Source organism: Syzygium oleosum, unplaced genomic scaffold, assembly GCF_021117445.2.
Source record: "Syzygium oleosum isolate NSW1041296 unplaced genomic scaffold, Sole_v2.1 Sole_v2.02, whole genome shotgun sequence".
In the NCBI taxonomy this organism is placed as follows: Eukaryota; Viridiplantae; Streptophyta; class Magnoliopsida; order Myrtales; family Myrtaceae; genus Syzygium; species Syzygium oleosum.
The window spans coordinates 4,338,308-4,361,049 of record NW_026607486.1 but is presented as its reverse complement, the minus strand read 5'-3'; the positions used below and the strand labels follow the sequence as shown (position 1 = coordinate 4,361,049).

At 40.6% G+C, this 22,742-nt stretch overlaps 2 protein-coding genes across 8 annotated transcripts; both read right to left on the bottom strand.

Annotated features, from left to right (window-relative positions):
- Window positions 1-6,440: 6,440 nt before the first annotated feature.
- Window positions 6,441-12,785, bottom strand: LOC115667532 (biotin--protein ligase 1, chloroplastic-like). 4 transcript variants are annotated; one of them, XM_030589108.2, is made up of 10 exons: window positions 12,504-12,785; window positions 11,829-12,096; window positions 11,694-11,755; window positions 11,468-11,616; window positions 11,064-11,184; window positions 10,723-10,878; window positions 9,669-9,714; window positions 7,907-7,973; window positions 7,524-7,600; window positions 6,441-6,941 (listed from the first exon to the last, which is right to left on the bottom strand). In XM_030589108.2, the coding sequence occupies exons 2-10, from the start codon at window positions 12,092-12,094 to the stop codon at window positions 6,902-6,904; spliced, it is 984 nt and encodes a 327-aa protein (XP_030444968.1). In that variant the 5' UTR covers window positions 12,095-12,096; window positions 12,504-12,785; the 3' UTR covers window positions 6,441-6,901. The 4 variants fall into 4 exon arrangements, with proteins under 4 accessions (XP_030444968.1, XP_030444967.1, XP_056164797.1 ...); XM_030589107.2 differs by having other exon boundaries at window positions 12,509-12,785; XM_056308822.1 differs by having other exon boundaries at window positions 12,520-12,785.
- Window positions 12,786-15,670: 2,885 nt separating this feature from the next.
- LOC115667977 (serine/threonine-protein kinase MPS1) lies at window positions 15,671-21,247 on the bottom strand. 4 transcript variants are annotated; one of them, XM_056305049.1, is made up of 7 exons: window positions 20,875-21,247; window positions 19,739-19,867; window positions 19,457-19,633; window positions 18,245-19,278; window positions 17,192-17,392; window positions 16,500-16,661; window positions 15,671-16,419 (listed from the first exon to the last, which is right to left on the bottom strand). In XM_056305049.1, exons 1-7 carry the CDS (start codon window positions 21,029-21,031, stop codon window positions 15,847-15,849), a joined length of 2,433 nt encoding a protein of 810 aa, XP_056161024.1. In that variant the 5' UTR covers window positions 21,032-21,247; the 3' UTR covers window positions 15,671-15,846. The 4 variants fall into 4 exon arrangements, with proteins under 4 accessions (XP_056161024.1, XP_030445360.1, XP_030445364.1 ...); XM_030589500.2 differs by having other exon boundaries at window positions 19,457-19,867; XM_030589504.2 differs by having other exon boundaries at window positions 18,245-19,209; window positions 19,457-19,867; window positions 20,875-21,246.
- Between the last annotated feature and the right edge of the window lie 1,495 nt (window positions 21,248-22,742).

Below are 22,742 nucleotides of genomic sequence, written 5' to 3'. Positions count from 1 at the left end.
CGGCAAGTGGTAAGACGATGGACGATTCCCTTTTTTGAGGTATGAAGTGCGTATCGGATCATTACACAAGGCGCAAACCCTAGAGTACCGCAGCAAGTGATAAGTCGATGGGAGATTTGATTTCCAGTTATAAGATCTTACGCGGTGGAGAAGATGCAAAAGGCATCGAATTGCATTGGCTGTTTTACATGAGGTCGGTCGTTCACACTAGCAAAAAGATGGAGCGGCGGAGACATCTTTGTCGGGAAGGGAATGGGTTCTATTCTATATGTGAATAGTGCGAGTTCCGAAAGGTCAATTCTTGCGTGGGATGTTTTTGCTTGCCATATGGGAGGCATAATCGCGAGGTGTATTGACGCAATTCGTCAATCCCACGCGAGAATTTACTGTGGAGATCATGAATTATAGGCTTCATATATCGGAAAACCTCGTGCTGGTATACCTGTGACTCCATAAAAAAACCTCAAACTGGTACACATGTGACAAATTTACCCTTAGTTAATTTCTGTTAAATTTTACCTTCAAATTACTAAGTTAGATGACACGTGGCAGTTGACGGGTGTGCCGGTTTATGGTTTTACCCCTCCGTTTGTCATAGATTTATCAATTTGTGATTTTTCATAATATTAATCCAATATAACGGAGGGTAAATTTGTCATAGGTGTACCAGTTTGGGATTTTTAGTGGTGAAAAAATTAGTTTGAAGTAAATTTGTCATAGGTGTACCAGTTTGGGATTTTTTATAATCAAAAAATTAGTTTGAAGTAAATTTGTCACAGGTGTACCAGTTTGGAATTTTTCTTGTATTAACCCTGAATTATAATATGATTATGGTGTCTAAAATTTAGCAGGTAAATGCAAAAAAAGAAAGAAGAAGAGGAAGAAGAAAAGAGAGGAGGAGAAACTGGAGGAGAAGAAGAAGCTTATCCTATCTTCCGCCCTTAATCTCGAAACCAACCTATTACACCAAAGACCCGTACTTTGGTATAGGCGTTCTTTTTCGCGATACACTATCGATTTGGTGGCACTAAAATGAGCGTTCCGATGTAAATAATCGCGCGACTTACTCGAGATTATATTTTTAATGCCGATACCTTGACCTTAGAAAACATATTTAAATGTAGTCATTTTCTCGTTTGAACGGGCGAAACTTAGTGACTTAGACATGTCCGAAATACATTGTTTTATCTATATTATAATTTATGAAAAAAAAAACATGTCTTATGCTAACTACATGACGAAAAGAGGCAATCCCGATCGTTCCACATTTTCACCCCGGCGACATTTCGTATTTCGTGTAGTGGAGCGATCCACGCTCCATCTAACCTAGACCAGAACAATGACAAAGCATAGCCCTATAGTTAACTCGAGAAAGAATGTCCGTCCAGGATCCAGCATGAGCGCTGAATTAACATGAAACCCCGACTCGGTGCGGACGACCAATTGATCTAGCCATAGATCAATCTTAGTTAGAGAATGGAAGGGGATAGGGAATTAGAAAAGCCTTAATTGTACAAGTCCCAATCGTTTTCTTCGAACATAATCATCACCAATTGATTTGCTTCAGTTCATCAAGTGCCACGACGGATTTCAATCGGAATAGGCCAAAATTTCCTTCTTGGTGTAACACGTGCGCGTGTTAAATCTACCTAAACACTATTCATACCAAGGTCGCGCATGAAATTTTTGACGTCACGCTCCAAAAAGATGACGTCACTGGAGAGAGATTTGACCCCGAAGAAAGATGCCGCGCGTTTGTAGGATTATGCCCTCGAAAGATGCGGAACGTTCTCATTCCGTTGTACCTTTTTTCGTTTTTTTCACCCCCACTTTTAGCAAATAAGATAAGATAAATTTCCCTCGAGAATTATTGCTAAGTCCGCACTCCCCAATCGGCACGCATCTCCAATTGCCACCCGCAAACTTAGGTGATTGGACGACGATCCTTTTGCCGAAAACGCCGAGCTCGACAGCAACGGCATCGAGCAAAAGGAATAATGGAATCTCCCCCTTCTAGGTGGATTCCTAGGCCTTGGACATTCGCACACCAAATTTTGATGATGGCGGGCTACTTACTAGGTATGATCTCGACTGGTGTATGTCACGCGTGCACCGGGGATTTTACCGGGAAAATTATCCAGAAAGTCATAAGCTTATTGCATTTTTGCCAACTCAATCATAAACCTTTCAATTCTGCCAATTAAGTTATAAATCTTTTCACATTTTGGCAATCGAGTCCATCTGGTCAATTTTGACCTAAAATCGCTGATGTGGATGCCGACCGTCCTACGTGGCACGACCAGCATTAATGTGGACGTTTTTAATAATATTTTGAATTTTTTAAAATAATTTTTCTGATTTTGTTCCCCTTCTTTTTTTTCCCTATTCCTTTTGTCGGTGGCCGGCGAGGCCATCGGTCAACCCTCACCCAGGCCGCGGTGGCCTCGCCAGATCCGACAAGGCTAGCCCTTGCCGCTCGTGGCTAGTGGCCATTTGTCAATCACCGACAAAAAGAATAGGAAAAAAAAGGAAGAAAGAAAATAAAAAAAATTAGAAATTTTATAAAAAAAAGCATTAAAAAAATTTCACCTTAGTGTCAGCCGTGCTTGTAGAACAGCCACATCCACATCAACGATTTCCCGGTTAAAAATGACTGGATGGCCTCAATTGGTAAAAGATAAAAATGTTTAACACTCAATTGGCAAAATTAAAATACTTATGATTGGATAAGTAAAGATGCAACAAAATTAGGACGTTTTGGATAAATTTTTTCGGATTTTATCTATCGTCGGTGTATTTTCTCGTCAAAGAAAAAAAAAAAGAAAACCTCTAAAAGTTCCGCGAAGCTTTTTGTCTATTTGATTGTTCAGATTGCATATAGCAAATGTGTTTTTTTTATTGCGTGGATATCGTGTGCTTTATATGCTTTGACGATTGCGTTCGGTTTATTTATTATTGCATGTCACGTGTTATATATGCATGACAAAGGCAAAAAGGAATTATAAATGTTTTTTTTTTCCTGTCAGTTGAAAAATGGTGAGTTTTACGTAAACTCCAGGCCGGTCAAAGCGTGCGGAAATTGACTCGTCGAGAACCGTCCACGTGTCGCGGATCAGAGGAATAATTGTCAAACAATTCAATCTTCAACCAAGCACTTCATTCTTGAAAATCTAAGCTTGACTCCGAAATTCGCGAGGCTCGTTACAAAAGAAAACGAGATAAATTTTCTCTGAAGTTTGACCTAATTTGAAATATGATCCTCAAACTTTTAATTTATTTAATGTGATTTCTGAACTTTTTATGTATATTCAATCTAATCTCTGGACTATGTTTAATATTATCTCTGAACTTGAATTAACGGAAATACAATATCGAATATATTAAATTAAACATGTATCAAAAGTTTAGGGAACATATTGGATATATTAAAAGTGTAGGGGCGGCATTACATATAGGGTTAAAATTTACGGACTACAACGCATATTGGGTCAAAATACATAAACTATTTGTGTCACTACATCGTGTGCATGCGCTCTTAACCCAAAGCTTCATGGTGTCGTTGTCTTTCATTGACCGAATGCGAAACAATTGATTGATTTATGTTTGGTGATTCATGAAAATTATAGTATAAATATACAAGAAACTATAGATTAATTAACTTTTTATGTTTCCCTTTTAAGTTTTAAACATGTTTTGTGTGATAAGATCGATTTTTTTATATTATTTTGGGCAGGAAGTCATATTATACACGTGCAAATGCAAAATAAAAGAACTTTTGCTTTCGGTGTCTTGTTACATGATTGATGCACATTAGACTATTTAACACTTGGTGCACATCCTCGGCCTTTGGACCAGGACCAATCGATTTTATTGATAGTCCACGCAAATAACATCACGCATATCCGCGTTGATTTTGAGGGATAATACCACATATGGTCCATGAATTTTTGGTTCAATGTGTAACGTCATTCCTACACTTTTAATTTGTGCAACATGATCCTGGATTATTAATGAATGTTCAATATAGTCCCTAGATTATGTGAAAAATGTCTAAAAGTTCAAGGATCACATTGAGTATTAGACAAAAGTTCGGGAATCACATTGAACAAATTAAAAGTTCAGGGACGGCATTACATACTGGATCAAAGTCCCAAAACCATTTACATCATTTCCCCCCGTTTTTAAAGAATGACAGATATTTCCCCCTCACAAGATTGGATCTTAGATAATGGATGATGGCTTTGAAATTCTTCTAATTCAGGGATTGGCACGTTGGCACGTAAGCATTTGAATAGTCAAGACTCACATGAAGGACCTCGTATGGTTGAATGTTCTTTAGAGTTCCTACATAATCTCTCTCCCTTTTTCTCTCTCATATTTGTCAACCCCACCACGACACATGTTGGCCCACAAAAGGTGTATTCCATGTGATTAACTGAAGAGCATTTGACCACCACTGGGTTAACATCTTTGCACTTTATTTGATACTTAAGAAGAGACTTTACATAATCATCTTGCATTGGTTCTTTTTTGCCGCCATCACTATTCATGTCCATTCTTGCATCAGATCATGTTCGATGCTACTCCTGTTTCCTCTCTTGTATATGTGAATCACAAGAAACCACGACATTGCGTAGCGGGAGCTCGTCTGTGGTGAGGAAACCTGCTTTAGCTGAGCGCACTTTAAAATCATGAAATACCCCACCGATCTCATATTGCTAAGAAAATAAGAGCCGAACCCCGAGGCCCCAATCCTTTTTATGCTAAGTCCATCTCCTAGTCTAACGAGTAACGATGGGTATAGGCACGTTTACAGTACGTGGCTAGACGAAATTAATTACCTTTGCCATATCGTCATGATTTTCAGTTTCTACTCCTCGAATACCTTCTAATTAACTTATATTTGTCGGTAGGCATATGTTTTCCGATGATTATTAGCTACAAATTACACATTCAAAGAGGTTACTCGAGCGTAAATTCGTTAAAGTACTAAGAGACGATTACTCGTAGGAATACATAAAAATAGGAAAAATTATAAAAAAAAGTCCTAAATCTATTGCATTCGCGCAAATTCTGTCATAAATCTCTCAATTATGCTAATTTAGTCCTAAACCTTTTTTATGTTTTGCAATATAGTTCATCCGGCCAATTTTAGCCAGAAATCGCTAACGTAGATGCTGATCGTCCTACGTGACACGACCGGCCCTGACGTGGATAAAATTTATTAATTTTTAAATATTTTTTGAATATTTTATATTTGTATCTTTTGTCTTTTCTTTGGTTTCTTTTTCTTTTTCCTTCTTCCTCCGCCCCACAAGTTACGATCGGCAAGGCCCTTGCCAATGCAGGCGAGGTTACCCTCTTGCGAAAGTGAGCCTCACCGAGGCTGGTAAGGGTTAGCCTCGAGTGGACTGCATTGGCAAAATGTGGCACAGTTGAAAGGTTTAAAATTAAATTGGCACAAATGTAATATGTTTAGAACTTTTTTGATAATTTTCCCCGTAAAAGTACGTAGTAACCATTTCTTTTCCACACCCCATGCTTACGAAACCAGAATATAATTGCCATCTCCAGCTCTAGGATTTGAGCCATGCGATATGTCGCATGTTCACAATGCGCACAAAATTGAGTTCATATTCCCAATGACGCAGATGAGCGACAAAACCGAAGAGAGGGACAAAAAGCTGGTGCAAATGGGTGTGTTGTGGGCACAAGTGTCGGACCCAGCAGAAACCCAGCAAGCAACAAAAGCCGAAGTGTTTTCGTGAGTCACGCAAGAGCATCCACCATGTCCCGTTCTCTGTTCCAATCAATGGCAAGTGGGGTTTCCCCACAATGCTCTTTTGCAGCCTTTTGCTGAAGAAGAAGAAGTAGACTCGTAACCTCGATGCAAATTCCATGTTGTGATGGCGACAGTGTCCGCCACATGGACCAACCATTTGACAGGTTGTGGCCATCTCCAAATGATAAGTCCCTTGGAACTACCTGGTCCTTTTCTTTTGTAAATATTTCTTTTAGGTGAGAAACAAAACTTGAAGCTACAGAGTTCGAACGTTGATAGCTTTTTGCATGTGAAGCAGTATTGGTTCCTCCTTTACTTTTTCCCACCACATACGGCGGGACCAGCGTGCCCACCCCTCCACACATTAAGGTTGGAAGAAAGGGACAGATGACCCGATAGTTCCTATCCTGAGTGCCCACGCCCCTGTTCGGTTCAACCCGAAATAGCACTCTCTATTCAATCATAATAATAAAAAGGCACGACGATGTTAAAAAATTGATTCTTTTCATTAATCAGAGATGATAACACTAGAAAGATTTAAAGAGTCTCTTGCTGATCCCCAGCTACACAAGGGTTTCAGAGGTTGCAAATTCTTCTTCAATCAATGATGAATTGCGAGGCCAGCTACTTTAGTGTTAAGACCGGGACAAAGCCCAAATAATGAAGGAACAATCTTCATCTTGCATGTTCCAGCATTACAGAAAATGCTTTATGGGAACAGTCCTTACAAACAAATACCACAACCAGCGATTTGCAAAGGAGATGCCACGATATATTAAACAATTGAAGACTGGCATTCAATGACATTGGATTGGTTCAATTGACTAGTGATTTGGTAACCCTGTCCCCAGAGATTCAAGCCCAATTGATACATATGGTCAACCATATGTGCTTTATTGCAGGCAACCAAGCTAAAACAATATGTCCACAAGTTGCCTTCACTCCCGTGCTGATGAATTAATTTGAACTTCTTATCTTACCTGGGATGTTTTTCTAAAAAAAATAAATGAAAACTAAAACGTTATTTATGAGTACTTAATTAACATTGAAGCAACAAGTCCTGAGGGATGCACGCGGTGCATGGCTTATGCCTCGATTGGAGTAGGCAACGAATCTTATTCAAAGCTTCCGTCTGACCAGTCCTTTGAAGAAGTCAAAACTGCAGCCATGTGAGAAGAAAAGATGCATCACATAACATGAGATTGTGGATAGAAGTCATAGTTATCATGAACCATTTACACGTATTTCCTAGCCAAATAGCCTGCAGTCAGTCCAACGGGGAATGATAAACCAGAAAAGACAAGATCGGTGGTCCCTGCATCTCGCCAGTAAATTCTAAACATAATGAAAATGCCTAATATATAGCATATGCACTGCGTAGGAATGAAAATAAGCAAGAAATTACTGAATATATGGAGTTTCAATGAATCCAATGAAGCCAAAAATACTAGAAGCAGACCATCTCAGAGGAACTGAAACAAAATCTAGCACACACAACATGCATAAAAAAACCTAGGCAAGTAAGCAAATAAAAATGCATTCAGATCCTTTCTGGAGGTGTTTGAGTTCAGAGAGTTCTGAAAACCTAAATTACTCAACTTCAATGCACGCCTGAACTACCATACACCATGGGAGCGACTCATCAAAGTTTGCAGAAATTTGTTATATCGCTCTCTATACAACTGACGTGCACAATGCACTTTTAAGAAAAAAAAAACGGCATACAGCTTAAATGAAGTACCTGTTGCCATCAGGATGAAGCTCACACATCTGGTTGTCTTCACCAACAGCCAAAAGGTACCCTGATGGCGTCAGTCCCTAAATATTTATCAAAATAAAATATCACGTTTGAGTAAGTAGATTTCACTAATGACACACGTGAGTGTTACACAGCTCTACACTATGTAGAAATATAGATACATTATCTGTCAAATTAATCTAGTTATAGCCAAACCTATACAAGACGCTAGTAAAAAATGAACAAGTTCTCTACATACCTACAAACAGAATCCACACTAAATTAGTTCCTTTGACATGCATTAACGAAATTGTGCACAAATATCTCAAATCTGTGTGCATATTGCTGGTATATGTTGACTATCAAATTTTCCTTCCTTGTCTTACCTGTATAGTAACAACATTTTCCACCACCTGCTCCTCGTTCTTCTCCTGTACAATTATCCTCTGACCACTACAAGTCACATGTAAAGTGCATATAAGATTAAAAGATAAAAACATAGAACAGCATTTACATAAATAGAGAAGTGCAGACACAGAAAGCATCGAGGCTCAACTTCAATAAAATTTGTCTCGGCACATTAATCAACATGACTACATGTTATAAGACATGGCAATGGATGGAAGAACTCCGTGATGGCAAAACAATCTGGTTTACTTTTCAGTTTACTCTTTCACAAAATTATAACCCATTTTGGCACTAGTATAAATTTTTATAATGTCTTCCACATAATGCCTCTTGCTAGAATCAGTAACACCATGAAGAACCAATGCCAATGCATCATGTGCTGCTAGAAATGGGTGTGTTTTCTTTCAGTTATCTACCCAAACCAATCAGGTAGAAGTACCAGTGGTAAAGGAAAAGGAAATTCATATGTAACGCAAATTCAAGCAAAAACAGAGTGTAAAAGAAAGTTACAATCATTAAATTGATCGCAAAGCAAATTAGAAAGTACAGGACCACCTAGAAGAACATTTGAGACAGTGCTGGCAGTTGCATCTCTGTTGATGTGTTTGACTAGCACGTTAAAGCTAAAGCAGTACATTTCAAATTTGTAACAAGTCAGGAAAAGCAAAGCTTAGAAAAGCAAATGGGTTCTGTTGTGACAGCAGAAGATAAGGAGCAAGTCAGGAGAAAGAGCTACATACGAATCAAATGATCGCGAAAGGTTTTTTGACTGAATTATGTTCATTGAGAATTTGTTTCTGATTTTTTTAGTCCAGTATTTCTTTTATTGCTGACTGAGCAGGTGATATATCAGAGAAAATAGCTTAATGTGGTAACTAAGTTCGAAAAGCACAAGCACTTTGAATGCATTGGCCTGCACATACAAGCTATTCTTTTTAGTTGAAAAATCAAGTTTTAATCAACAAATTTTGGTTGTCATTTGCTTCTTTCTAATCTTTCATATCCTTTAAAATTAAGAAATGCTCGTTAGAACAGCTCTAAACATTCCCTTATATCTTGCATGGCTACTGTGAAAACAAAGTTCAAAATTAGTGAATTGTTGAACCAAGTTTGACAAGAAACATTTGAAGTTGTTTACTATGCTTCAACGAACTAGTAATGGGTGAAGTGAGCCCTAGTCAATGCTTAAAAGAATAACCCTTTTTTTATTAGGAAATGGTTTATATATAAGCAACGGCATGTCTTAAGCTTTATACATAGGTCCGTCATCTTCGTTGTGTAGAGTTTATTTCCAAAAGCACAAAAGCTGTTTAACTGATGCACCAAATATCAATAGAACCTAGAAAGTTGAACATTCCATGAAAAGTGTTTGTAAAGACTTGCCTCCATCCCATGTGAAGAATTCACACGTCAAAAGTCTTCTATGAAAGACTCTCCCGAACCAAGGGATCCATCACATAAACCCCAAATGGAACCCAAAACAAGGATTTTGAAACAATAACACCACAACTCCAGAATTCTTAAAAAAATCCACCAGTTGTCTAGAAACATGTTCAGACAAGTTTGTTGAATCGTACACCTCTCTCACGGAATCTAAGTAGGAAATGAGGCTATTCTACACTAATTGTCATAAACATGCACAGACCTAGAATGATTTCGGTCTCTACACACAAATTTCACAATATGGCAGAAGAAAAGCGTTAGCAGAACAAACAAGTGAAATTTGCACATTTGCATTACCTGTGTAACCATGTCTTATAATACAGCTCCTCTAGAGCTTGAAATCCTGCACAACACAATGCACAAGAACTTCAAAACCATCCTTTAGACCATAATTATAGTGCACAGAATGCTGCTCAAAAGCCCACTGTAGTCCAACAAAATCACTGTCCATTTTATGATGTTAAATCACTAGAAACATATCATTAGAAAGAGGACAATGTACACAGTAGGATAGCAGTCAGTGTTTTGACAATTTACTGAACAAACCAAGGATGACCAGCTCAAGCTTGTAAAGTCTGGCACAGATCCAATATCTTCTCTCTCTCTCTCTCTCTCTCTCTCTCTCTCTCTCTCTCTCATGCACATTCTTGCAAGTAGCAATTTTGTCATAAAAGATGTTTCATTACAAGTCATGTAAGTTTTGCATTTAAAGAAAATGACATTATGTACAAGTTGGCAAAATAAAAGCACCAAATGGAAAATATAAAATAGAGACCCCCGCCCATTTGTTTTTCTATTCAAGATGCAAACACGCAGTAGCAGAGCCTAAAATCAAGACTAAAAAGCAGTGAAGAAAGCGAGTCAATTGAGCATTCTTGGCTAACTTCATTCAGCACGTGCACCATAGTTTGACCAGAGACTCTTACCATAGGGAAAGGTTACTTATCAGACTGACTACCCTGCTAGAAAAGACTGTAGAGCATAAGAAAAAGGTACCCTCGCTTAGTAAACGAAAAGGGCGGCTCCATTCAGTCCCATGCATGTAAATCAGAAGTTTTGTCACCTTTTCTAGACAAGTAACAAAGGATAAAGATCAAAAACTTTACTTAGTACATTATCTTACTGACCAAGGTTAAATTTTTATTATTAGTGCAATATCTCCTCCATGGGAAAGTAAGAAGTTTGTTTCTTACTACCCAATTATCGATTCTAAGGCATATGAAAGGAAGTCTCCAACATGTATTACCTTACGAATATAGTATGAGAAAAGTGAAAAGTAAACATTGATGATTGAATTGAAACAAACTTCAAAGAGAAAAAAAAAAAATTCACAATGAATACATTGAGTTACCTTGATCTATAAATAGATCGTACAAGTATTCAAATTTATTGAAAAAAGCTGCAAGGATATCCTCCCGTGTAAATTTGTAAGAAGTAATTGACAATTCTCGCAAGACCGCATTCAAGCACACAGTTGGTTTCTCATTATCAACATTGAAGCCGATACCTGCACATACAGGTGATGAGTCAATGTCCAAGTGTAGATGAGTCATGGAACAGTTCTTAGTGTCAGAGAGGATAACTTCAGTAAAACAGCAAAAATTCTACTTTTCGAAGTAGCATGTAGCTTCAAGGCTCTCAGTAAAAAGCATATGGGAGCATACGCTTTGTCCAAAAGATGAGTCTGTTTACCGGCACTAACATTGAACTTCTTCGACTTATAAGTTGATGTGCACAGAATGCCCCCAACTTTAAGGCCATTTAGGTAAAGATCATTCGGCCATTTTATTCTAACATCAAGGTAGGGAAGTCCCTGAAGCAAAATGAATGTATGTAAATGTATCAATCATTGTACCTCAGTAGAACATGCCAGCCAAAATGTACACACCAAGAAGTATTATATGCACAGTACAAAATTTGCATAAATCTCGAATTAATTTTCTTAGCTTTATCATGAAGAACTCTATCATGAAGAACTCGTGATCTCAGACAGACCAGATGAAAATATAATATTTGTTAATCATTCTTTTTTTGGCTCACTCCCAAATAGTAAAGTAGACAGAAAGAAACAACGAAGAGGATCTTTCTGTGCTTACATTTTTGTCACATATCTCCTTTATAGCCTCAGTAATAGCCAGCGAAATTACATACTGCAGAAGAGGCACGATTTTCCCATCAACCATCTGAATCGTAAAAGAGAAGAGGAGGCAACCAATTGGAGATTCCCAAAGATTCTTTGACCTTCCTACAAATTTAAACGAATAAGATCCAAAGAACCAACGCTAAAGATCCACGTATCAAGTTAACGGTTGGAATTCCAACCTCGTCCTTTCGATTGAATGTCAGCAGCACAGACTGCACCAATAGGAAGTTCGCAAAAGTTGCTGTAAAGAAAGCAAACATGGTTGAACTTCCGAAAAACTGGCGCTACAAGAAAATCACTAACTCGATGCTTACTGCGCAACAACGTCGTGAGTTGATGGCAAGCGTGGAGACCAAATGAAAAACCTACCAAACTGATTTGTCAAAAGGGACTTCAGAAACAAATCAATTTGGAAAGACTCTTCACTTGGTGGCCTCTGAGTATCTGGATGCACAAAGATTCTAACTTCACTGTTGTCAGGGAGTTTGAGAGTGCTACTGCTCTTCAAAGTTTTCGCAAATTCCGTTTCTGCAGGCGATTTCCCAGATAAAACTAGAACACAGGGCGATTGCAAGTCCATTTCTGAGAAGGATAAAATAAAAAATGAAATGAATAACCTGTCAACTCTGAGATAGTAGAACACAACCAACAAAGAGTTGAACTTGAAGAGCAGATGATATTGCCATAAAGTAACAAGGTAATATCTCCATTTTTTCATCCCGAACCACACTCGAGTAAAGAAACCTCGAGATAATTTACCATTCATTCCAGAATTTTCGTTTAACCAGTTTTCTGGGTGACCAAACAATCAAATTACAAAGCAGTACACCGTGTTTGGTCCACGGACAAGAGCCAGAAACCACACGGTGGGTGGGACCTCCTCCTCCCCCCCATGGCATCCACAATTAAGTCGTTCGGTTCCTCGATAAACCACGGAGACATTTCATCGAACACGTGAAGTGCAAACAGGAATTGCTAGGCAAACGCACCAGACCTCGGCCTAACCCAGACTAGCCGTGAAATCGAAGCAAGCAAGCAGCGACGTCTCGCAGGAACACGCACCTTCCCCGGCCGTCGATGGAGCGACGGAGAGAATCGGCTTCTCGGGAGATGGGCGACGGACGAAAACGCGAGAACGCTGCAGGGAGAAAGCGCGGAGAGGGTTGGTGGAGAGCATAAAAAATTGCGTCGGCGTGAGGAAGGTGGGAATGGTTGGGCGGACGGAGGGAACGATGTCCATGAACGGTCTCGTTATGAAGTTAGTTAAAGCATTTATGCACCCGCTCCCTCCCCACCTTCCACGTTTCCTTTCCTTACACGTTTCCCTCTCCCCTCCACCTCGAATAATGTCATGGAATTGACTCATCCAATGGAATTTTGGGCTCTAGGCCCTTTGCTCGCACCAGCATTAGAATAAAGCAAATTCGATGCCGGTGTTGATCCAAGGGACTGTGATACCGACGAAATTGTGCTACTGCTTGGACACACGGCTACATTGTCTAGTTGAAAGGCCTTTAGTTCAATGTGAAAATGGGTGTTTCTTTCTTCTTCTTCTTTTTTTCCCACGTTATAGACGTTAACTCTATGCTCTATTTAGTGGTTTTGCTCCTCCGACAAATGAAAAGTCCTTGGTTATCACTTCATTTGAGCTAGAAGAAGGAAAAGAAAACGGTATTTTCAGTGTCTTAGTTTGCTACAACTCACTTTCCGGGCATTGACCGGTCGATGCGAATTGGTCCACTAGTGTGGAATAAGATTTGAGCTTTGTGTAATCAGGTAATTTGAGCGTAGGAAGGAAACCTTTCTCTGAGCTAGACATGGCCACGGTTCAGGAACCGCCGGTTCCGGTTCGTGGCCATGTATGAACCGGAACCGCAAGGGGGCGGTTCCGGTTCCGGTTCAAGGGGGGAGGAGGCGCAGGGTAGCGAGGGGGAGGAGGAGGGGACGTTGGCGTCGGCGGCTGCGGCCATGGGCGGGGGCGACGGCGGCGACGGCGGCGACGACGGCGGGGGTCAGATCTGGGAAGACGGGGGGCGGGCGGAGAGAAAAGGGGAGGACCGGAGGAGGCGCAGGGGAGAGGGGGGAAGGAGGGATTTGGAGGAGGACTGGAGGAGGTGGGCGTGTGTGGGGTTGGAACGTGGGGCTGCAGGCTCCCGCTGCTTGTTGTCGGCGGCGTTGACGAGGATCTCGTCGAAGATCTTGTAGAGGCCGAGGACATAGGCGACGGGGCGGTGGACCACCTCGTCGCCCTCGTAGACCCACAGCGACTGTGTGTGCTTCTCCACGGAGCCGATGTAGGTGTCGGGGCGGAGGAGGATGTGCTCGAGCTGGGACTTCTTCTGGTAGGTCTCCTCCACGGTCCTGCCCTTGCGTGCCGCCGCACCGGCGGTGTTGGCGATGTTGCTGGTCTGCAGGGGGAGAGCGTGGGCCATGGGTTGCTGCGGCGGAGGAGGAGGGGAAGATTCTGGAGAGGAGGAATCGCTGCAGCAGTAGTTTTTTTTTTTTTTTTGGAACCGGCCCCGGAACCGCTGGTTCCAAAATTATTGGAACCGGAACCGGGCCCGTAGGCCACGGGCCGGTTCCGGGCCAAAACCGGCCCGTGGCCATGTCTACTATGAGCAATTCAAATGAAGGAGTTATCCCAAGACACAGCATAGCATAGAGTCGTTGTGAAAGCTTAGATTATGACGCCAGCCAACATTAGGGGAGGATTCAAAGAAATTCAGGATAATGGCCCCGGAAAGCCAAGAACAAGCCACAAAGCGAGTTCAGCGACTTAGTAGCTAGGATGATCTTAAACCATCAAGCTCAAGCAGTCGGGGTCAACAGACTCTCCAAGAGATGGACTTGAGGAAAATGGCAGAGGATGGTCATCAGGCCAGTCGAGGCTCTTAATATTAATACGAATTTGATAGAACAGACCCTACTACTTCCACAGTTCCATGCGCTCTGACCTGTGGCTGCATGTTAGCACTTGTTATTTGTATATAGAAATGGTTTAGATTTGGGAAAAGCAAGAAGCACATCGTCATGTTTCGTTACGTCTATGTTGCTGGTTTGAGGAATATAGTTTGAGGTATTCCAATAATTGTCGTCGCTGGATCAGCGATGTGCAAGATTAGAGCTGTTAAGAATAAAGAGACGCAGAAGAGAGAAATACAGAATTTTGTGTATATTTCGATGTTTATATTAATGAAGAATACATCGGCCTATTTATAAACTTTATTAAATAACTATTCCAAGATAATATCTCAATCAAGATATGTAAAAGCAAAAGGAGATATACATGCAATATACGTGCAATACGGATAATCAATAGATATATCATAATTATTTCTATATTTTGATCCAAAATAGGAAAAATATTTTAGCCGACTTAAACTAGAAAACCTATTTAAACTAAGAAACCACTTGGACAAGGAAACCTACTCACACTAAACCTACTTTGATCGGTTTCTTGTTCGAGGTTCAAGTCTTGTTTAGCTCAGTTGTGTAATCATATTCCTTTTATTTGGTTTTGTTAGCAAGATGATTTGCCATGCAACTGTTTGCATATAACGATCCAAAAGTTGAACAATCAAGAGCAAAAGGAACAGGAAAAGAAAAAGAAAAAACCAGACAGCAAGAGTAGTTCTTCAAAATCAACAGGATATCGGCGTAATTGCCCTATGTTTACCATTAATCGATATCGAAGGTGCTACAGGACCACATTGTTAATTCTCTTTCAGTTAATAATAGACGATACACGCACCATGCGCGTCTGAGGTGCCTGGCCATAACACGATCCAAGTCCACCTCATTTCACCAGAGCTAAAAACAAACTCAAGAACACAATCTTTTCAGACTTTATCATAGATATGTTAGATCTCATACCATGCATGATCTCTCAAATCTATGGACATAATTTCTGCACGATGACAAAAACCAGTGGAACCGAACTCATTGTGACTGAGGTTCCGCAAAATTTGCTGTTCAACTCCAACCTCACTCCAACTCTTAGACCATGGAAGCATATTTGCTGAACGAATGGAATTGAGCTTGGTCAAACCTGAAACAAAGATAAGTAGCCCTCTGACTCAAATGGACATGTGCTCAACTTTCAAGAGCAAGAAGACTATCTGACAATTCCAATTCGAAACCGTGAAACGAACAGCCGTTACGCCCCCAAAGCTGGGACTATCATTGCCACAAACAACAATCTCATAATTTACAAACCGATTGGAAAAAAAGATTTTGGTGGGGAATTGCATTCTCATCACCCTAAACAGAACTCACAACCCACAAATTTGGAACAGGACGAGTTACAGCTTTGCCTCTACACTACAGCCGCATCTATCTTTCAGATATATCTAAATGTTCCTGTAGCCGAAAACAAATTTTTGACATTTGGGAGAGCAACATGCAATGTTGGCTCCGAGATGTTAATGACTGAGAATCCAAAAGTGCTATGGGGTCCTCAAGTAGTTGCCTTAACTGAGAGCATAAAGCTGATGCATCCTTGTCATCTGTACAAGCTCCAGCAATAAGTTGAAGCAGTTTGTAGCTGTGGTTTAGATGAGGAGATATCTGGGATGGAACTGGAGGAACAAGAAAAGGATGTTTAAGCAGCTGTGGAATTCTCCACCGCTCATTCCGGTCCCATGCAAGACATTTCTGCATAAGGTCGAGAAGCCATGGATTGTTAACCGGCTCATACGCAATTTCATGATTTGGATCGGTTATAACTTTGAACTTGGACCAGAATGTCTTGTACTCAGAGAAAGGGGTTCTCCCATACACCATTTGATACAGGATACAGCCAAGGGACCAAATATCTGAAGGTCGACCGCATTTGATGACATTTCCATTTGCATCATTTTCATTGCACATAAATGCCTCAGGAGACATATAGCTCAGTGTACCTACCTACAGCAACGAAATACATGTGATTTGATGTAGCTCAGTAGTTGGACTGAAATGAAAGAACAGTGAACTAAAAGAATAACCTGAGAGTCTCGTTGGATATTGGTTGTGTCACTCATTATCGCTTTTGCGATACCAAAATCAATTAGCTTCAATGAACCTTTCACAAGAAGGAAATTAGCTGGCTTCAAGTCAGAATGCACAATCCGCTCCTCGTGAATGGTATTGACAGCTTGCAGAATTTGCTAAACCGAATATCCAAAGAAACAAAGATCAGTTTTCCCTCAAGCCAATCGGCATAATCAAGAGCACAAGCAAAGGGACGAAAAAGAAAGAGAAGTAATTTACACAAGAACCATAGATAATCTCTATTATTGCAGATTCATTCATCATGGAGCATGAAGTGGGATTACAAGATGAAAGTAAGTGACGCGAATGTAATATATAACATAAGCTAAAGCGTTCAAGTTAACCAAAAACGCGTAGAATTGCCAAAAAAAATGTAAACTTCCATCATATAGGTAATATCAGAAAAGAAGATCCAGCAGTAGTTGCAAATCATGAGGCAGTATGTCAGAGGATTGTCAGAAATGGGATTAGTCAGGCGTTCTAAGACTCCCGCACACCCAACATCATCAATGTACGTCAGCATACTAGATAAAGAGGTACTTTATGTGATTATAATAAGAAAATAATAATAGGCAGTTTGTTTCAAAGTTTATTTAGTAGAAGGAAAACCTAAAGAATGACAATCATTACAAAGTAATTTGAATACCTGCCAATAGAAACGAAGCCAGTTCTCATCTATGGTTTGGTCTGACTTATCCAATTCCTTCCACTTTTGGGACAGCATGTGAGCCAAATCAATCTCACCATATTCAAGCACCATGTATATATATCCATCATCCTTGACTCTCCCATCTTTAATGTTCATGGAGCCACTCATGACTTCATGAAGCAAGGTTTTATCTGTCACCTAATCATAAGCAACGGAATCAGCCATGTCTTAATTAATAGCAAGACAAAATATGAAAGCACAATAACAGAATTAGGCGGGAAAAACGAGATCTATTGAAACATAACCAGAAACGGCATCCAACACATTCAAAATCACAAAGTCTAAGTTTCATTTAGAAGCTAAAAACACCTACTCCATTTGTTTCCAGAACCTAGCTGCCAGAGAAGCATGAACAACTCTGGAGGAAAGAACATGAGATACAAGGTGCTTAGATACTACCTACAAAATGTCATAATACACCGGCGGATAATGAAATTATTATTTTCAACTGGACCAGCATATACCATTTACAGCGCTGATCCCTAACAATGAATAGATTATACCATGCCGATAAAATATGGTGCTGATAGATGGTTCACTCAATAACCTCCTAGCTATGATAAGGATAGTCTTCAAGCAATGTGAATGCATTTATTGAGATGACATACTGCTGGGAAAGAAGATATCACCGTCAAACATCAAACTTGTCAACTTCCCACCTCCATAGGAAAATTCAAAGCTACGGCTAAGACTAAGAGTAGATGGGTGGGGGGCAAGGGGATAAAGTTAACAATTTGTTTCCTCACAGGCAGGCTATAACACTTCACGGAACTTAGCACTTCCAACATTAAATTCCCAATACTATCTACTTATATCCTATGTGGCCTAAAAGCACGGGCCTCAACACTTTGAATACCTAAGTTTGGCATTCTGATGACCATGGCATATGAAAATTTATTATTCTGAACTGTTATAAGCAATTGAGGTATGAAAGGGATGAAGGAATCATGCTAGAACAGGGCAAAAAAGAGGACGTGGAAGTGAGATTACCTCAAAATCTATCAGCTGTATAATGTTGTTCTTTCCTTTCAATTTGTTTAGATACTCAATTTCCTGACAAAATCCATAGGCAGTAGCGTAATCTCTACCTTTAAGCTTAATTTTTTTGAGTGCATAGATTGTACAATCTGAGGAAATGACCTTATGGACCTCACTGCTTCCTCCACTTCCTATTTTGCCCAGCCTCTGATATAGCTTGCCATTAACTTTGAAGAAGAGGTCAGGATCATAGTTCCTTTTTCGAGGGACCGATGCACCTCTTCCACTTATTGCCTTCTCTCGTTTTCCTGATTGAGAAGACTCTTGTTTTGCATCCAGAGATGAATCTTTGGACACAGGCACCCCATATTGCATATTACTGACGGCACTAGCAGATCCCTTTGCTTGGATTAACTTATCCTCAGCGGAGGAAACATCATGTCGAAAGCCGCTGTCCTTCTCAACCTCGACAAGCTCCACTTTGGATAAATCATGTTTGTTGTCCTCTGTAGGGCCATCCATGCAGGAGCTAGAAGCTTGAGCTGTAATAGGTGCTTGGTCACCTACTATGCCACTAGTATTTCCAAAAGAACGATATTTATTCTTCTGAGCCTCGGATTCAGGATTGGAATTAGCATCTCCAGGAGCTTCTACTGCCAATTGAGATTCCTCCTCTAGATTACGACATGCGGTGTAGGTTGTCGAACTCAGCATGGGTGCAGAGGCTGAATTTACTGAAGTTGTTGTGGCACAATATGGACCAACAACTGAAGATAGAGTCGTAGGTTGACTTAGAAAATTTCTGAAATGGTGTAGCTGATCCTGAACAACTGCAGTTCTCTTTGCTAGCAGAGGAGGAATTCCAACATCAGATCTTAAGTGGCTACCAGAGTCTGTGTTCTGGAGATTCTGATGCTTCAACTCCTGATTGATAACAGTCGACGCATCCAAATGATTGCTTGCATTCCACTCCATTTCTGTCAATGCAAATGGACTGATATGAGATGATGAATTCCCCAATTCAGGGGCCACTTGAGCGTTGGCCCCTGCATATTGAAAGGAATTGCTGTATCTATTGCCAAAGAATATTGACAAATGCCAGGAAAATCTCAAACTGATGTTTCGCGGTAAAAAGTTAAACTTTTACGTAGAAACTCATCGTAAAATGTGTAATGCAAAATAGTTTATGGAAATATCTCTGGAAAAACATAATTAACATGTTACCTCGGGAAGCAACATTTTCTCCTAGTGAAAACTGGACTTTCTTTAAACGGTCTACTTGAGGTTCTACATGGGTCAGAGGCATAGGATCCTTCTCCTTATAATCAATGATAGATGTTGGTTGATGTATTCGTTCATCAAATGGGTTGAAACTGTCATTAAAAGACTTGGTAATGGTGCCTGAGAAGGAAGGGGGTGTGATTGTCGCATCATCTTGGGTTTCTTTCATGACAGAGCCTATGTTTTTTGTCTGCATAACAGATTCTCTTACTGTGTGAACTTTACCAAATGGAACTGCATCTTTTGACCTCTTGTCATCCACGGCAGGAACGGCTGTTGGACCCATGTTACGTGAAGCTTCTCGTGAAGGAGCCAGTGTACGCCGGGGCCTCATATCATTCGACTGCATCACTCCTATGAGTTTCAAAAAATACAAGATGAAGACAAGAATATGTTCCAACCTAACCAGATAGAAGAAAGGTGAAATCATTGCAACATGGAAGCAGAAGTAAAATTTAAAAAAGGAAAAAGAAAATTGAAGGACCTCTAGCACATTCCAAGGTGACAAAAGACATTCAACTGATTTCCACTTGCACAAATAGAGTCGGCTGGTAAATGAACACCCTATACTCTACTCCTGACACATTGCAATCAACCCAAATGCAGAATATATTATATTTCAAGAGAAAGTCTGAGTTGAGGTATATAAAAATCGGATGGGAAGATGCTTGATTGTGGGCGAAAAGATTACTCTATTAGTGAACTCAATCAAACATATAGATACTAAGGATGTCACAATTTTCATCTTCTTAACAAGTTATCTTCACAAATTAAGTTCCTGCAATATAGAATTCATATAACAGTACCAAAAAATACGTAGGAGGACATAGTCGACGAGCATCCTCGACCAAATTGCTAAACTTTTCAGTGCTTCGCCTAAAGAAAGGAATGGGGCAGAACACTTTCTAGTGGGGGTGCAATAATTAACGTGAATCGGTTAATTCTTTGAGTTTGGGATGCAATGCCCTGCAGATTAGTGACTGGGAAGGAAGGATCATCAGAATTGGAGGATCAATCTAAGGCTCAATACACCCAAAAAGTAAGGAAGATTCAACATAAACCAATACATCTGACAACATGCTAAACTCTAAACTTCACAGCACTTGATTTTCGACCAAGAAGCCCCAAGAGAAATATCAACTTATCTCGAGCTCTTAGCCTAACATTAGAAATTGACTGCACAACACTCGCCAGTTCAGGAACTCCACCAAAAAGACCTAACTTCCTCCACTCCCATCAATGACAACACCAAACTCGCCAAGCACGAAACCCTAATCGACTCAAACTCGACCCATCCGAAAGCGATCGCGTCGAAGAGACGGGGGCATTCAGAAGGGAACACGAGAGAGGAGAACAGTTACCGAGCGGGCGGTGGCGCTTGAAGGCGGCCTGCACATGCCGGAGCAAGCCCGGCGGGGAAGAACCGGGCAGGCACGCCGACGACGAGGACGAGGACGTCGGGCCGGTGCTCCGGATCGGGTCGCTCGGCCGGACCGGAAGGTTAGCCTCCCCGTCCATGGCGGAGGCTCAGCGGCATTGCTTTCCCCCACCCACCCCACCCTGAAACGGAAGCGACCGGCAAAAGCGGGGGGAAACAACCGTGGGTCGAGCGGCCGGCGGGACTCGAGCCTGGCTCAAGCGGGCATCAGGGATCGATCCGGAGCTCCATGCCCGGCGGGGGGGGAAGACGAAGCGAGTTCAGCGCGAGTCAGCGAGTCCCAGCGAGCGAGCCGAGGCGATTTTTGAATCGAGGCCATTTTGGCGCTCCATTAATGGAGGATTTTTCCTTTTGCCCCATTGGCTTCAGGTGGCTAAGCAAAAGATTTGGGCCTCCCATTTGATCCGTTAATGGCGCGGGTGATTCGAAATGGGCCAAGTCTATCTTGTCTGGTGGGCCGCAGCATTCGTTATGGGCCTCTCGCGCGACGGCCCATGATCCACGTCGCAGGATCGGAACTGCGCTTATGCAGATTATTCGGAAACGCTAACGCGATTTAGTCAATCTGCTAGGACACAAGCACATATCGTGCTTTGAAGATATGATCTATCTCTACCGACCATTTGAAAACTCGCGCATTAATATGTCTAAAAATGTGAGTACGCATAAACCATGACGGAGGAGGCCGGCTAGGCGCATTTGGTCCGCCAGAAAGGGTGAAGAAGTTTCGATGGAAAAGGGGATGTTTGTAGATGTGGAGATTTGGGCATGTCAAATTGGAGTTTATAGAGAAGGATGAGTTGCTTTATAGAAAAGGATAGGTTGAGCTCGCCGGTCCCTCGCCTCCAGAGGAAAAAGGGAAGAAAAAGAAGAAAGAGAAGGGAAAAATGGAAAGGAAAAAGAATAAAAGAGAAATAAAAAATACGAAAAAATATTAAAATATTATTTTAAAATATCAACGTCAATGTCGTCGCGCCACATAGGACAAGTGGCGTTTATGTTAGAGATTTTGGGCGGATAGACAGAATTAACACAAATGCAAAAGGTTTATGATTGAATTGGCACAATTACAATAGATTTATGACTTTTTTTAGACAATCAATAGTATTGTACAAGTCAGTAAGGGTACGCATTATAACCATTTTATTTCTTGTCAGATCTATTTTTTTTTGTTCCCAGGACCAAGTTTGGAATTTTGGTAAGGCAATTTCATTTTGTTATTTCTAAAATAAACTTTTAGCTTAGAAATACGTTTTGGATAGAAATGAAAAGTAAACAATTTATACTTCTCTGTTTTCGGAATAAAAGGAGAAATAAAAACTCTTCTCACCTGCCTCCCGCCGACCATTGCCACCCTCGCCGGTTGCTGTCTGTCGATGAATGAAAAATGTAAGAAGGCCTATGAAATGAATTTCTATTCCAAAAATGGAAATTTTGTATCGTTATCAAACGCTTATCTTTGTTCAAACACTTGTCAAGAGAATAAAGACAAAAAATCTATTTCAAGAATAGAATGGTTGTCATTCGCACCCTAAGATTCATCATTTCTGTCTCCTAGGAAGCTTAAGACAGACGGAAATGCAAAGCCATTTGTGACATACCAACATTATGGGCAACCAAATTCATGGCTCAAGTATAAAAATGATCTTTTTTAGAATCTTTTGCATGGCATGTGCACGTCGAACATAAAAAGAAGGGATAATAATACAAACAGTATCTGAACTTTGGCCCAATGTGCAATTTGGTCCTTAAACTTTTAATTTGTTTAATGTAGTCTCTGAACTTTAGTCC

Excerpts from the sequence above, each read along its gene's own strand:
- LOC115667532 (XM_056308822.1), bottom strand. The coding sequence starts at position 12,754 with ATGGACATCGTTCCCTCCGTCCGCCCAACCATTCCCACCTTCCTCACG. Across the intron at positions 11,185-11,467 it reads AGGAGATATGTGACAAAAAT|GGACTTCCCTACCTTGATGT; the intron begins GTAAGCACAGAA and ends ATTTTGCTTCAG. Across the intron at positions 9,715-10,722 it reads CGATCTATTTATAGATCAAG|GATTTCAAGCTCTAGAGGAG; the intron begins GTAACTCAATGT and ends TGTGTTGTGCAG.
- LOC115667977 (XM_030589500.2), bottom strand. The coding sequence starts at position 21,031 with ATGGACGGGGAGGCTAACCTTCCGGTCCGGCCGAGCGACCCGATCCGG. Across the intron at positions 17,393-18,244 it reads TACAGCTGATAGATTTTGAG|GTGACAGATAAAACCTTGCT; the intron begins GTAATCTCACTT and ends GCTTATGATTAG. Across the intron at positions 16,662-17,191 it reads GGCTTCGTTTCTATTGGCAG|CAAATTCTGCAAGCTGTCAA; the intron begins GTATTCAAATTA and ends TATTCGGTTTAG.